A 17,784-nucleotide genomic window follows, 5' to 3' on the forward strand; every position below is an offset into this window, starting at 1 on the left:
GTAGAGATCCTGAACAAAGTATTAGCAAACCAAATTCAGCAATACATTAAAAATATCTATACCATGATCAAGTTGGATATATTCCTGGGATGCAAAATTGTTTGATATTACCAAATCAATTAATGTGATACACCATATTAACAAGTTGAAAGCTAAAAAACATGTGATCATATCAATAGATGCAGAAAAAGCATCTGACAAAATCCAGCACCGATTTATGATAAAAATGGGAATACAGAGAACAAACCTTAACATAATAAAGGCCATATATGACTAGCCAACAGTTAACTCATACTCAATGGGAAAAGGTTAAATGCATTTTCCTTAAGATCAGGAACAAGACAAGGATGTGCACTTTCACCACTTCTATAAAACATAGTATTGGAAATCCTAGCCACAGCAATCAGACAAGAAAGAGAAATAAAAGGCATCCAAATTGGAAAGGAAAAAGTAAAACTGTCATTATTTGCTGATGGCATAATACTATATGTAGAGAACCTTAAAGATTCCACCCAAAAAACTGATAGAAATGATTAATGAATTCAGTAAACTATCAGTACACAAAGTTAACATTTAGAAGTTAGTTGCATTTTTATACACCAATGATGAACTTTCAGAAAGAGAAATTAAGAAAACAATCTCATTTACAATTGTATCAAAATAATAAAATATCTAGGAATATAAACAAAGGAGATAAAAGACTTGTTTTCAGAAAATTTTGTCATTGAAAAAAGACATTGAAGAAGATACTAAAATAAATGGAAGCATATACTGTGCTCATGGGTAGAAAAAATCAACATCGTTAAAATGGCCATACTATCCAAAGCAATCTATAGATTCAATGCAATCCTTATCAAAATACCAATGGCATTTTTCAGAGAACTGGAATAAATAACCCTAAAATTTATATGGAACCATAAATGCCACCACAATCCTGAGAAAGAAGAACAAAATTGGAGTATCATACTGCCTGATATAAACTACACTACAAGGCTATAGAAATCAAAACAGCATGGCACTAGCATGAAAGCAGATACATTGATCAATGGAACAGAATAGAGAGTATAGAAATAAATCCACACATATATAATCATTTAATCTATGACAAAGGAGGCAAGAATATACAAAGGTGTAAAGACAATCTCTTCAACAAATGGTGTTGGGAAAACTGGATGGATACAAGCAAAAAAATGAAACTGGATCACCTTCTTATATCACATAGAAAAATAGACTCAAAATGAATTAAAGACTTAAATGTAAAACACCAAACCATAAAGCAAAGCAAACATAGGCAATTAATTCTCTGATATTGCTATTAGTATTTATATATATATCCATCCTCAGGCAAGGGAAACAAAAGAACAAATAAAGAAACAAGACCACATCAAGCTAAAAAGTTTTTGCATGGCAAGGAAAACTATCAATAAAATAAAAATACAACCTATTGCATGGGAAAAGATATTTGCTTATCATATATCTGATAATAGTTTAACATCCAAAATTGTAAAGAACTCATACAGCTCTACAACAAAGGCAAACTGTTTAATTTAAAAATTGGTAGAAGACCTGAATAGATATTTCTCCAAAGAGGAGATAAAGGTGGCCAACAGACAAATGAAAAGGTGCTCAAGATCACTAATCATACCTGTCGGAATGGCCATCATCAATACATCAAAAAAACAGCAAGTGTTGGTGAGGATGTGGAGAAAAGGGAACTCTTGTGCACTGTTAACGTGATTGCAAATTGATACAGCCATTATGGAAGAAAGTTTGGAGGTTCATCAAAAAATTAAAAATAGTAATACCTTTTGACATAGTAATGGCGCTTTTGAGTATTTATCCAAATAAACCCAAAACACTCATTCATAAAAATGTATGTACTCCTTTGTTCAAAGCTATTCACAATAGCCAAGATATGGAAACAACTACATAACCATTAATAGATGATTAGATAAGGAATTTACAGTGTATACATACTCAGCCTTAAAAAATGAAATCCTAACATTTGCAATTGCATGGGTGGACCTAGAGAGTATTATGTTGAATGAAATAAGTCAGACAGAGAAAGATATATACCACATGGTTTCACTCATATGCAGAATCTAAGGATTAAAATGAAGAAACTAAATTTCAAAAAAGGATGAAGTACAAATTAGTAGTTACAGTACAGTCACGGGAATATAGAGTATAGCATAGGGAATTTAGTCAATATTGTTATAATGGCTATACAAAAGCCACATGGGTGCCAGAATAGTAGGGGAAAATCACTTTATAAATTATATAAATGTCTAACCATTATCCTGCATACCTAAAAGTAATGTGAAATAAAACAAAACAAAATAAAATAAAACAAAAAATTCAAATTTCCTTTCTTGTCCACAATCTAAATTTGCTAATTTAAAATGCATATTGTAGTTTCTTCTTTCATGTTGGAATATTTCTGTTCATGATTTATATACTTTTTACTGTTATGATATATTGAAGATACTTAATAAAATGTGTGACACCATAAAAACTTATTTTTAAACTTAAAACTAAAAATCTTGTGAAAAATTCTGAAGGGATAGAAGGCAAAAATTAGATAAATACATTATATCAGGTATATTAGGCTAAAAAAATGAAAGCACAAATTACAGTGACTTTAATAAATAAATGTTAATTTTTCTTATTTAATAAAAAATGGATGCTGATATTTGCTGCTATTGTTTCAACTTCTCAATCACACTATCACCAATCCCTGCTTTTTATATTTTTGCATTTTCAGTCTCAGTATGCACACCTTTCTTTTTTATATTTGTCACCTCATAGATAGTTGTTGGAGCTCCAGGCATCTTATCCAAAAAACAAAAGGAAAGAAGAAGTACCAGTGTCAGCTACATCTTTCTTTTAAATAAAGTTTAAAATTCCCCTTACATTTATTAGGCAAAAATGAGATATATGACTACTCTTAGCTACAACCAAACAAACAAACAAACAAAAAAACAAAATAAAAAACTGATAAATCAAACACATGACAAAAAATGCAGAAACATTTCTTTGGCTGGGCTTGTTTTCAGCTTGAATAAAATTGGGTTATCATAACAAAGAAAAATGAGTTCACTATTGAGCAGGCCACTAGAAAAATGCCCATTCTTTTCTTAATTGAGGTTGAGTGGTATATCAGAACCATTTTTAAAGCACATTTGATTTATAAATGATTTTTGGTAAATGAAAATAAAATATAAAAACAAAAATCATCAATTTTCTTTGGTCAAGATAGCAGAGTAGATAAATGCTGTGCTTACCTCCTCTCATGACCATCTTGAAATTACAACTAAACTACAAAACAACTATGATTGAAAATCGCATGAAGTGTGACTGAACAGAAGTCTTGCAACTGAAGACACATAAGAGGCCACCTTGAGACTGATAGGAGGGGTAGAGATGCAGAACAAGTTGGTCACACACCCACTTGTGGTTAAAAATTAGGAGAAGTATCTCAGCTGAAGAGGTTTCCCCCTGAGAAACAAGGGGTCCCAGCTTCACACTAGGTCCCAGTTCAGGGTTTCAGTCCCGGGAAGAAAGCCCTACAAATTTTGGTTGTGAGCCAGCAGAGATTGTAGTTGAATGAGACAAAGGGTAGCTAGAATTCCTTTAAAAGGGCCTGTACATAGATTAATTTGCTGAGGGACCCAATTGCTCTGAGCTGATATACAGAGAGGACCTGAGTTGTCTGGCTTCAGAGAGAGGGCTGGAGGGGCAGCTTTCTCCCAGACAGAAGTGCTGGTAGAATCTATTGTTTCTTTATTTAGTTCTCCCCCATTCCCAGGGTGCAGATGCAGGGCTGTCACCATATCTGAGTCTCCATCAACCTGGCTAACAATGGTCACCATTGTTAGCTCCTTGGTGATACCCTTAGCTCACCCTACCCAACTTGCAGGCTCACCAAGCCGCATCAAGGGACTTTTCCATACAAATGGACTTTACTTTCTTAACTTATGCTGCAAAATTTTCTAAAATCTCTCAAAGGTTTACAAAACCCAAACAAGCAATATCTGGCCTCAGCATGCCCTATACCTCTCACTGAGTAGCCTCAAGCCTGGCACTAGAAGCAGTCAGGCTTAGTTCATGCCTTGGTCTCCCTCTAAGTTCAGTGTGAGTGGTGGTGGCCATCTGCATATTACTTGATGAGTTATTCCAGGTGGCCCTGGGCAGGACACAGTTTGCAGCTGAACTTGGCCTGTGGTGGAGCTCCTCCCTGAAGGCCCCCAAACCAGCATGTCTGGCGGCCAGCTTTAGACTAAGCTGGAGCACCATCTGTGGCTACATATGAGGACAACACACATGAAGCACTGACTGGGCAGGCACCAGAGCCCTGCTAAAGTGGATGGATCCTGCTCCATAGGGTCAGTCCCTTGCTGGTCAGTTCTCACAACCAATCAGCCTGAGGGGCAGTACCTCCCACTGATGTGCAAACAGCAACCAAGATTCAACTACAATAGAAGAGCACATACAAACTATACAAGGAACATATCTCGAGCACCTGGCTCAGGTGACCAGTGATGACTGTGCCGCAGTGATGTAGTAGCCCCAAAGCTACTACATAAGACCACTCTACTAAGACTGAGAGACATAGAAGCTCTACCTAATACAGAGAAACAAACACAAGAAGGCAGCCAAAATGGGAAGACAAAGAAAGATGTCCCAAATGAAAGAGCAGAACAAAACTCCAGAAAAAATAAATGAACAAAATGGAGACAAGCAATCTATTAGATTCAGAATTCAAAACACTGGTTATAAGAATAATCACTGAACTTAGAGGAAGAATAGATAAACTCATGAGAACTGTAACAAAGAGATAGGAAATGTTAAAATGGAGACAGAAAATATAAAAAAGAATCAGTCAGAAATGAAAAAATACAGTAACTGAAATGATAAATACCTCAGGAGAAATCAATAGTAGATTAGATGATGCAGAGACACGAAGCAGCAATTTAGAAGGTAAGGTAGCAGAAAATACCCTATCAAAAACAGTAACAAGAAAAGAATAAAAACATGTGAGCATAGTTTAGGGCACCTCTCAGACAACATTAAACATACCAACATTCGCATCATAAGGGTACCGGAAGAAGTAGAGAGAGAGCAAGAAGTTGCAAACTTATTTGAAGAAATAATAATAGAAAACTTTTCTGACCTGGCAAAGGAAATCAACATACAAGACCAGGTAGCTTAGAGTTCCAAACAAGATGAACCCAAACAGGCCCACACCAGTACACATCATAATTAAAATACCAAAGATTAAAGACAAAGTGAAAATCTTAAAAGCAGCAAGAGAAAAGCAGTTAGTTTCCTACAAAGAACTACCATAAGATTACCAGCTGATTTCTCAACAGAAATTTTGTAGGCCAGAAAGGATTGGCCAAAAATATTCGAAGTGATGAAAAGCAAGGACCTACAATCAAGATTACTCTACCCAGCAAAGCTATAATTTAAAATTGAAAGACAGATCAGGAGCTTCCCAGACAAGAAAAATCTAAAGGAATTTGTCAACACCAAACCAGTATTGCAAGAAATGTTTGAGGAATTTCTTTAAGAAGAAGAAGAAGAAGAAAAGATACAAAATATGACTAATAAAATGGTTATAATTACATATCTAGCAACAATTACTTGAAATGTAAATGGATTAAATGCTCCAATCAAAAGATGTGATGGAAATGGTTAAGAAAACAGGACCATTACACATGTTGCCTTCAAGAGACTCACTTTGGATTAAAAGACATATATAGACTGAAAGTAAAGGGATGGAAAAAGATATTTCATAAAAATGGAAACAAACAATAAAAAAACTTGAGTAGCAATATTAATATCAGATAACAGGAGACAATGAAGTACCCAGTAATTCCACTTCCAGGTTTTTATTTGAATAAACTCAAAACAGTACTTCCAAGGGACTTGTGTTTTCAAGTGTTCTTCACTAATGAATGAATGGATAAAGAAAAGATTGTACATACAATGGACTATTACTCAGCAATATAAAATAATAAAATCTTACCATCTGCAACAACATGAACGGACCTTTCGGGTGTTGTGCTGAGTAGAGTAAGTCAGACAGAGAAAGACAAATGCCATATGAGTTCACTTACATGTGGATATCTAAAGAACAAAATAAATGAACAAACAACAGAAATAAATTTTAAATACAGAGAACATTTTGCTGGTTGCCAGATGGAAGGATGGTTGGGAAAGGTTGGCAAAAAGTGTGAAGGAATTAAGATATACAAATTGGTAGTTACAAAATAGTCATGGTGATGTAAAATATTACATGAGGAATACAGACAATAATAGTGTAATAACTACATATGGTGTCAGATGGATGCTAGGGGTGATCACTTTGTAAGTTAAATGTCTAATTACTACATTGTACATCTGAAACTAATGTAATATATTATGCTAGCTGTATTTAAAAAATAAAAAAAAGTTAAAAAAGAAAACTATCTACACCAATTAACATACTGTGGGGATCTTTCACCATAGAGGAAAAACAATTCAAGAAGGCTTTCATCTGCCACTGGAAAAGAATATGGCATGACAAGGATCACACAAATAGAATTTGTATCAGTTGACACTCTCTAAGAATTCCTTTTTAGGCAAATATGTAGAAGATGAGTATCAAGCACAAAATCTAAAGCCAAAATGTCTGAAGAGAGTAATGTTCTATATTTAATACTCTAACAAAGGTATGTTATGATATGTTCTGATCATTTTTAAAAGGAATGTGAACCTCACTGACTCAGCTCAATGATACATTGGCAGAATTTTAGATCAGATAATTGGAAATGCTAAACTTCCTAGCTAACTCACTACTTTCTCTACATAATTACACAAGGATGCCTGAAGCTTTGCTTATCAAATATTTCCTAGAGAACCCAGTTAATCCTCCAATCTCAGCTGGGTAAGAATGAATTTGATGCATGGTTAATAGAATAGGCATATCTGTTAAAAAAGCATATAATCATATTGATAATGACAAAATGATAATAATGATATGGTTTACCATTTATTGAGTGTTTACTGTGAGCTGACTGGCCGGACAATGAAACTCATACAGTTCCCAAGGACATACTTAGCACTGAATTTTCTTAGAGAAATATAGGATAAACACAACATGCCTGCAGAGCATCAGGAATTTCTGAAAGGTGTGCTGAAAGCAGACAAGGGGTATTCTTTAGGATTTAAAGTTATAGCTCAAGTGTGAGGATATGATACTCATGCAAAGGGGTGCATGATCTACCTTGACTTACAATTTCTTATAAAAATTTCATGGGTATCCATAGCTTCCAGAGTTTCCTGCAAAAGACATGCCACGTTAGAAAATTAGCCTAAGGCTATGATTTACAGCCAGATATTTATAATACTTTTTTATTCTCCCAGTTCAGAGGAATTTTACCAACGAGGGGTCATTTGTACCACAGCTATGTTGCTTAGTGACATTTATCAGGGTTTCAACATACCAGAACTAGAAAGTTAACCCAAGGTGAAAACTTTCAGAGTATATGTATATCAAATTATCACATAGTACACTTTAAATATCTGACAATTTTACTTGTCAACTAGACATCAAAGAAGCTGGGATAAAGGATTAATCTAAGATAAAATTTATCTACAGAGGAAAGATTTTGTTAAACCTTTACTTGCATAAACATTATTTATTTAATATTCACAACAAGCATATGAGGTAGGTAATATTATAAAAGGGATTTATTAATGGTGAAATCAGGATGCAACTGAAATTTCTTGGTTCTAGGTACAGAATTAACCACAAAACTTCATGTTTTTCATAACTCTATGAAAGGAAAACAAAATGTAATAAACAGAGGGTAAACTGAGCCAATCTCAGATGAATGTTTCTTTAAAAAAATATTTAGAAATTTCATGACAAAAAAGCAATTTAAACTTCTTTAAGTGTAAGATTTATTTTTGTAATTTTATTTTAATGTTGTTTTGTAATTTTATTTTAGGTGCTGGAAAACCTAAAGTGGTTATTGATTAAGTAGTTTTCCTTAATGGAAAATTTTCTTTTTTTTCAAAGCCTACTTTAGAAAGGGCAAACATGTACCGATTGATAATTTGTGTTTATGAGTATTTGTTCTATAGCATATTTTTAATTCTTTCACACATCCCACATCTAAAGAAACACCGAATTCATTTCTAATACACTAAAATTTGGATGAATTAGCCTGGAGTGATAGTGTGAAAATCTCTCTAAGCAATTTAAGCAAATTTCCAAAAATCAAAAATACTTGGAAGAATGCCTATATTTCAGGCTTTCAACCTGAGACATTTAACTCACTGCAGAGATATCTGCATTCCACCTCTCATTTCTTCAGCTGTGTCTTAGGAAGACATTTTCTGTTCTTGTGGTCATTTGTCTCAAGGGCAAATTTTAAAATATTTGACAGCTGGTATAACCTAGGCACCAACTGGTTGAAACAGATGCTGGCCACATGCTGGTTCTGAGTCCAACCTATATAAAAGTTTTTAAAAAAAATTTATTTCACCTCTTACCTGAGTGGCAGTCATTAGATTAACCAGCTTTGTCTTTCATTGAGAGTCCAAGAGAAAGCTGCAGATGAATATTTAGCCATATTCATTGGTGCACACGTGGCTAAATATCAGCACTATGTTATTTTTCCTTTTTTGATTTGCAGTGGTTATGAGAATTGTAGTGGTAAAGAGTATTGATTAGGTGACATGAGTTTTGGTTTTGGAAGTATAATTGTAATTTTGTGTTTTTTCATGGAACTCTTTGAGAATTTGGAACTTTGGAAATGCCAAAATAAAACATACATAATTGTCTTGACATATCCATCAGAAAGTGATTTTCTTATATTTTTTGCACTTACAAAATAGTAAGTTTAGTCTAGAGAATTGCAAACTTGTATTAAACAAGATTTCCTAGGAAGTTAAAAATTATGCATGGCAGGGTTGCACCCTAGACATATTCTATCAGACTCTCCATAGCTTTTTCTGGGACTCTGCATTTTAAAAAACCTCCAGGTGATTCCTATGTAGGCAGCTCAACCTTAGTTTCAATATCCTTATAAAAGATCAATGATTCATTAACTTTTGTTTACATCAGAAGGTTTCCAGAAACAGTGTACTAATTGATATTTATGTTCTCTTTAAGTCTATTATATGATTCCTGGAAGTGTCACTATTAAGACTCTGTTTCTTCTTTCCTGCCAGATTCTGTCGTACTTCAATCTGTGACAGCCCTAAGATATTGGCATCTGCCTAGCACTGCTTTTCTGAGGGCATCCTTCACCTCCTTGTTCCTCAGGCAGTAAATAGCTGGATTGAAGAATGGTACAATGACAGTGTAGAGCACAGAGATAATCTTGTTGTGGTTGAAAGTATACATGGCTCGGGGCCTTGCATAGTGAAGAGTGTGGAGGAGTAGTAGATGACAACTACTACCAGGTGAGAGGCACAAGTGGAGAAGGCTTTGTGGCGTCCCTGGGTAGTAGGAATCCTCAGGATGGCTACAATTATGGCAGCATATGATAAAACCACAGCCAATAGAGGAAAGAGAATCATGACCAGGGCCAAGAGAAAGTCAACTAGTTCTGCTTGTTCCTTGTCAGAGCAGGTGAGGTTAAGTAGTGGGGAGATATCACAGAAAAAGTGGTTGATGATGTTGGGTCCACAGTAGGACAGTTGGGAAATAAAAAGAAGCTTCATCATGGAGCTAAAGAAGCCACCACCCCAAGATGAAGCTGCAAGACGAGTGGCCAGGCTGGAAGGCATAAGACTGGGATAACGGAGGGGTTCACAAATGGCCAGGTAGCGGTCATAGGCCATGATTGCCAACAGGACACACTCAGTGCATGCTAAGGCAATGAAGAAATAAAGTTGAGTCATACAACCTATAAAGGAGACTCTACAGTCCTGGGTAAGAAATGCTCCCAAGAGTCGGGGAACAGTGACATTGATGTACCATAGCTCTAGGAAGGAGAGATGGCCAAGGAAAAAGTACATTGGGCGATGAAGGCTTGGTGTAAGCCAGATCGTGGAAACAATGAGTGCATTTTCCAACAATGTCAACAGATAAATTGCAAAGAAGAGGGCAAAGAGGAGCAGCTGGAGTGGTGGAGAGGTAGGGAAACCCACCAAAACAAACTCTTCTATGTGGCCTCCACTCAAATTTCTCATGATCTGTGTCCACTTGACTACCTGAAAAAGTAACAGGAAGAACAAGATATTGAAAGATAGATAGACCAGACTGCCAATAACCCTTCATATTACAACTTTCTGAAAAGCCCAATGATATATTATCAATTATTATTACATCTTTTTATTCCTTTGTTGTTTTATCTCCCACCTCAGGGGAAAAATTATCAGACTTAAAGATTGTGCTCAGTAACTTAACAATCTTAACTACAGTGGGTTTTTGATAAATGATTGCTGAGTGACTTTAGAACAAGTTAAATATTTTAATTCTTGTTTTCTTACTCATGAAATGCTCTTCCTTCACTTTCCACAAACCCCTAAGCCCCATGGCAGCCTCACTTAATATTTGTTGAGTGAACAAATAAAGGAAGAAGTGACAGCAGGGTGGAGCCTGAGGATTAATCTCTCAAGGTAAATTGGACTAAGAGTAGGTAGTAACTCAAATATATTACTTGAATTATAATGTGAAGTAACACAAGAATAGGAAGGTTTGGGGAGTGTTTATTCACAGTTGGAGGAATAATTCAGTATAGAGATGATAAAAGGAGTTCTCCAGAAAGGAGCCATTTTTCCATTTATTTTATTTGTATTTTTGAGCACATTCTCTGTACCAGAATTAGGTTGTGTCATTCCTAGGCTGGTGTGGTAGGTTGAAAAATGAACCCCAATAAATAAGGTGTCTATGTTCTAATCCCTGGAACATATAAATGTTACATTGTATGGCAAAGATTTTGCAGGTATGATTAAGTTAAGGATACTGAGATGATAGATTACCCTGCATTATCCAAGTGAACTTTAAATGCAGTTACAAGGGTCCTTATAAGAAAGAGGCAGAGGGAAATTTAAAAGAGACATAGAGAGAAGAAGGCACTCTAAAGATGGAGCATAGAGAGATTTAAAGATTGGCTCTGAAGATTGGCCACAAGCCAAAAAATGCCAGTAGCCAACAGAAGCTAAAAGAGGCAAGCAATGTGTGAAGGGCGCAATGCCTTGCCAACACTTTGAATTTGGCCAAATGATATTGATTTCAGACTTCTGGCATTCAGAACTTCAGGAGAATAAATCCCTGTTTTAAGCTATTAAATTTGTGGTAGTTATAAGTCTCAGAAAAATGACATAGTGAGGCATCAAAGTGAAAGAAGCAGTCATATTCCTCACAACCATCCTTCTGTGCCTTCCCAGTCTCGTATCAATATTTCCAGTGGTCTGGCATCTCCAGAGGGCATCTGGAAAAATTATAAATCTAATTGAGATTGAACCACATGTTAAATATTATCAAGCATTTTCATTTTTGGTGAGACTAAGCATTTGTCTTCACATTTTATTTTCCTTAAGCAACTTAAAAAAACAATATACCAGATTGCATAATTTTAACTTGACATCTATTTTTATCATACATTTAAATGATTACAGAGAATCTAATTTCACTATACTGTGAGTATTGACATTGGAATAAAACTATTATATCAATCCTTTAGGTGTTCAGTGAAATCTAAATATTGATGCTATGATACCACTAATTGTTTAAAAAATTACATGAATGCATGTGTTTTTAAAAATGGAAATTTCGCATTATTTTTCTAACTGAACTCATAATTCATGATATTACAATATATTTTTATAACTTCAAGGCTTTTATTGATTTCTCTGTCTCTACTTACTTATAAATCTTTTGTTGTACTATTGAAGCTGTTTTTAAAACTATGTTCTTCCAGCTATTATTATATAATTAGCATACATTTTACTAAAGCAAGACAAATTTTAAAAATAAGCAACATTTTAGAAATGTATTAAATGCAATATACATGTGATGTATTACTGAATTGTATACTTGAAACCTATATAATTTTATTAACCAATATCACCTCAATAACAAATAAAATAAAAAATAAATTCATTAAAATATATTTTTTTAATAATGTGGATTGTACGTTTTTTTCAATTCTTATGTGCACACATGGAGACTACTTATTAACGAATTGTGCACACGTGGAGACTACTTATTAACATAGTAATAAAGTTTTCAGCATCAATTCCATTCTTTTCATTTTGGAGTTACAAACACCAAGAAAACTAATTCCATAAATAAATGACATTGATAGACCATGGCTCAAGGGATAAAAGTTGTTTTGTTATAGTAATAAAAGTAAATTATTTGAACTTTCCATTAGTTATATGCTAGAAATTACACCGTGATCTATCATCAAAATGTTTTTTCTGATCTATTAGCTGACAACTCAATTAGCTTTCAATTGTGTTTAAAAAATCATATTGAAGTGGGGAGGTTTTGGTTAAGATGGTGGAATAGGTCAATGGTGTGCTCCCCTCCTCCCAAGACCACATCAAAATTACAACTAAACTATTGAATAACCATCACTGAGAATTGCCTGAAGACTAGCTTAACAGAAGTCCTATAACTAAGGGCATATAGAAGAAGCCACCTCAAGACTGATAGGAGGTGAGGAGATGTAGAACAGGCTGATTCCATATCTACATGTTGTGGTTAAAAATCACACTATCTCAGTTGTGGAGGTCTTCTCTGAGGAGCGAGGGGTCCAATACTCCACCAGGCTCTCCATCCCAGGGTTCCAGCGCTGGGAAGAGAAATCCCCACAATTTGGGCTGTGAAAATCAGAGGAAATTGTGGCTAAGTGAGACAAAGAGCTGCTAGAGTTTCCAGCTTTCCTCTTAAAGGTCCTGGGAATAGATTTACTCATTGATGAACTCACTTGCTCTGAGTTCCAGCACTGGGGTAGCAGCTTGAAGGGTGTTAGAAACATATGAGGAAGAACTAAATTGTCTGGCTTTAAAGAAAAGACTGGAGGGGCAGGTTTTTCTCAGAAGTGCTGGCAGAAACCATTGTTCCTTTATTGAACCATCCCCTCACCAGCCTATACACACAGGTGTGTGCTATATCTGAATCTCCATCAATATAGGCAATATCATTCACCCATCCCTGGTGATCTGCTGAGACCTTGCCGTGCCCAACTTGTTGGTCTACCCAAACCACTTCCAGTGCTGTTTCTAAACAAATAGCCTGTCTTGGATCATGCTGTGCACTTTACTAAAATCTCTCAAAGATTCACAAATCCCCAGCTAATAGTATGTAGCCTAGGCATGTCCTGTACCTCTTGGTAAGCAGCCTCAAGCCAGAAGAGATTGGCATGAAATATTCAAAGCGATTAAAAGCAAGGACCTACAAACAAGATTACTCTTTCCAGCAAAGCCATAATTTAGAATTAAAGAACAGATGAAGAACTTCCCAGACAAGAAAAAGCTATAGGAGTTCACTACCACCAACCTAGTATTATAAGAAATGTTAAAGAAACTTATTTAAGAAATTTATTATAAGAAATGTTAAAGAAACTAATTTAATAAGAATATATATAAATATGAATAATAAAATGGCAATAATTACATATCTATCAGCAATTACTTCAAATGTAAATGGATTTTATGCTTCAATCAAATGACGTAGGGTAGCTCTATAAGAAAACAAGACCCTTACATATTCTGCCTATAAGAGACCAACCTCATAACAAGACACACCTAGCCTGAAAGAAAAAAAATGTTAAAAGATATTTTATGAAAATGCAAAAAAAGAGCCAAAAACCTTGAGTAGCAATACTTATACCAGACAAAACAGACTTTAAAACAAAGGCTATAACAATAGACAAAGAAGGAACCAGTTATTTCATTTCTGTGTATTTTATCTGAAGAAACTCAAAACACTGCTTTGAAGAGACACATGAATCCAGTGCTCATCGATAGACAATTGGATAAAGAAGTGCTACATATATATAATGGAATATTACTCATCCATAAAAAAGAATGATATTGTGCCATCTGCAACAACATGGATGGACCTGAAGGGTATTGTGCTGAGTGAAATAAGTCAGACAGAAAAAGAAAAAAACACTTGATTTTACTTATATGCAGAATCTAAAAAATAAAACAGATGAACAACAACAACAACAAAAAAAACAGAAATAAACTCATAGATACAGAAAACATTTTGATGTTTGCCAGGTTGGAGGGAAGGTTGAGGGGATGGTTGAAAAATGGGAAGGAATTAAGAAGCACAAATGGGTGGTTACAAAATGGTCATAGGTATGTAAAGTATAGCATAGAGAATACAGTTGATAGTACAGTAATAACTACATATGATGTCAGAAAGGTATTAGACTTATTGGGGTGATCACTTCCTAAATTATATAAATGTCCAATTACTATGCTGTACGCCTGAAACTAATATGATGTTGTATGTCAAATGTAATTGAAAAATTTTAAAAAAGTTAATAAAAAGAATCATATTGGAAACCACTGACTTGATAAAGAATGTATTACCCAGTTATTACTCATTCACTTTCTTAGCGTTGACATCAGCACTGTCACTAACCTACACTCTGGGACTCTTCCACACAGTAAGATTCAGTTATGCTTCTTTGTACACAGAGAGAAAAAGTTTGAAAAAAGAAACAAATACTTTCTTAAGCAGACCAATTTTAAGAGCTGTTAAGGGAGTTGAAGATCAGGATGATTCCTTTGGAATGATTCATACCTAGATCTCAGAAAGTCTTTTTGTACAACCCAGTGCACATAAACCCAAGTTTGGAAAACTGATTTAATGTGTCAGTTATTTTTCTTTACAGAAAGTTTGGAAAGGATATATTGGAGGTAAGTGTGAGGACAGGATAGGAAGGAAGCACAGAACACTTCAGGGCTGGGTAATAATGAGGATGGGAAAAACTAAAATGATGGCTGGCAACACCCAAGAGCCAAAGCAAGTGATTTTCAGAGGTCGAAATACACTGGATGGAAAATCTGTAAAGGGACCAGTCTTCATTCTCTATTCTCAGTATACAGAGCAGTGCCTAGAACATAATGGCACTCAAAAAACAGTAGAATGAGATTCAGTCTTGATTTGTATAATTTTGAATAATTTACTTCATTCCTAAGACATTTTGTAAATTACATAAACTGAATAAAAACTGCAGTTCTTTCTGATTGTAGCACTGCATAAATTTTGGTTGAAATTCCAAATTGGCCCAGAATCATCCCTGAGGGAGAAGAGAGAGTTGTTAGAAAATTAGGTGGAGAGCGGGAAGTAGCCTGGGAAGCTCACTATCTGGTTCACAGAATTTTTTTGTCAGTCTTTCTCTGCAGCCCTCTGTGGCTTAAATTGTCTGCTGATTCGAATGCAAGATTGCAAATAGAGTCTCTTGTACCCAGAAGTACTCATGAACCTAACTCCTGCCCACTCATTAAAATCACTTTACATCATCATCTTCATAGGTTTCCAATGTAGTTGTTGAAAACAGAATGCTGTTTGCTATTTAGACTAGCCTGTGATTTCCAGGGATTTTCTTTTCCAACCAGAGCAACTTTGGCCTGTAACCCCTACCAGCTACTGTCTCTCTACATTCTGCTACAAATCTGCCCTTCTTTTCTGAGAAGGCTCTCCTGGATAGACTGCATCTGAATCTTGATGCTCAGATCCCTCTGGTAGCTCCGAGTATATCAGTGTACTGTGTGTACTGAACTCTTGTGTTTTTTTTTTTTTTGTTGTTGTTATTCCTTTTTGTTTATTTGTTTACTCTAACTGCTGGACTTTATCTTTCCTCTGTTGTCAGTCTTGGAACAACATTCCTCCTCTACTGGCACTTCAAAGTTTTTATGATATCAAGACAGCATTCTACCATCAGAGCAGTATGGGAAAGATGAGCCTGGAATTTCAATATTCACACAGTGATAAACTCTTTAAACGCAGACTTCTTATTTGACAGGGTAATTTAAAAAAAAAATAATTAATGAGAAAAATCTTGAAGATTTCTTTCATTGAATTTCCTCATGAAACCAAGAGCAGCTCTTTACCCATAGTTCTTTTCAGGACTAAACGATATTAATGATATTGTACAATTTATCTTTTTCTCGATCTTGAATGCCACTTTTAATGATCGCCCTCCATTCTTCATCTACCAACCGGCAATTATTATTTACCTACAGTCATGTCAGAGTTCTTTAAGAAACCACTCTGTTTTCTACTTCTGGTCTTTTGCACATAATAAGCATCATAAACATCAGTTCTTCTGTGAAGACTTTGTTCAGTAGATCCCTCACATATGCTATTGTGACTATAACTCTATTAACAGATCTACAAGGTAATTATGTATTGACCTAGAATTTTTATCCTCAAAAGAAACTCTCACTTTTTAAATTCACATTAAGTTCAGTGCTTTGCACATAGTATGTACTCAGTAAATCTTTATTGAATAAGTTTATAAATAAAAAATATAATAATTTAGGAGTTTGGGGAAACAATGTTCTTCTATTTCATAGATAGAAGGCTGAATCTGTTTTTTTTTTTTATTAAATAAGGATGCTTCTGCTCTTACTGCTAACATCTGTCATTAGACTATGTGAGTATTAGAGACAATTTAAGTGAGAATGATTGCTCACAATATCAAACATACTTATTTTAAAACACATTGGTGATTCCATAGGTCTATGGGCTTGAACCATGCAAGTGTCACTTGGATCACTCCAATAGATTATTTATAGCAACATAACTGCCTGTATTCCTGTCTAACCTCTTAGATTTACATAAATAAAGCCTGAACAGTACATTACATGAACCCCAATGTCTCTTCTCAGGAAACCACATAAACCTTGTCCAGAGACATGGCAGGGCCCTGGACACAGGCATATTTCATTTTCAGAGTAAAATTAAGTTTGTTTTGTTTTCCTAGAATTCTTCATTTGGTCATTATAACCTGAATGATCATAATTTGCTCAGTAAATAATTTGGAGAATCAATAACTGAAGGTTACTGTCTTAGTCTGTATCCACATGGCATACAATGAAGACATGATAAAATTGATTACTATGTACAAGGCACTGAGTACTTTTCACATGGTAGTTTAATCCTCATAGCAGCCCAAAGAGTTTAAGCACTTTTATCTATATTTATAAATGGCACAAAGAGAGGAGTGTTTTTTTTTTAAGGTCATACATCTAGGAAATTGTGGGGTTGGGAATAAATCCAGATATTCTGGCCATGGAGGTATCACAGTATGGCAGTAAACTTTGTCATTACTATATATATCTTCCATAGAAATAAGTAGATGTTCATGGATATAGTCAGATGGAATCATTCATATGAAAACAAAGGTTTTCTTTCTTTCTTTCTTTCTTTCTTTCTTTCTTTCTTTCTTTCTTTCTTTCTTTTCTTTTCTTTTCTTTTCTTTTCTTTTCTTTTTCTTTTTCTTTTTTCCTTCCTTCCTTCCTTCCTTCCTTCCTTCCTTCCTTCCTTCCTTCCTTCTTCTTCCTTCCTTCCTTCCTTCCTTCCTTCCTTCCTTTTCTCTTTCTTTTCTCTCTTTTTTCTTTCTTTTCTTTTCAGGCGATTATTTTTTTGTCTATATTCAGGGATGATGATATCAACGAACCTATAATTTTGTAAATACAATTGAATGACTTGACCAGATATGAATGATGATGAGATGGAGCTTTTTGTTCTATCTTTAGGCAGCAAGGAGGATGTTACACTCTGAACAAACCAAAATTGGCCTCTGCCTT

General features: G+C 34.9%; 1 protein-coding gene across 1 annotated transcript; it reads right to left on the reverse strand.

The window, feature by feature from the left end:
• Window positions 1-9,238: 9,238 nt before the first annotated feature.
• Window positions 9,239-10,191, reverse strand: LOC120583669 (olfactory receptor 6P1-like). Its single transcript, XM_039839405.1, is given in 2 exon segments — window positions 9,239-9,420; window positions 9,423-10,191. Coding segments are annotated over 2 exon segments (951 nt in total).
• Window positions 10,192-17,784: the final 7,593 nt, after the last annotated feature.

Source organism: Pteropus medius, unplaced genomic scaffold (genome assembly GCF_902729225.1).
Source record: "Pteropus medius unplaced genomic scaffold, Ma_sr-lr_union100, whole genome shotgun sequence".
NCBI lineage: Eukaryota > Metazoa > Chordata > Mammalia > Chiroptera > Pteropodidae > Pteropus > Pteropus medius.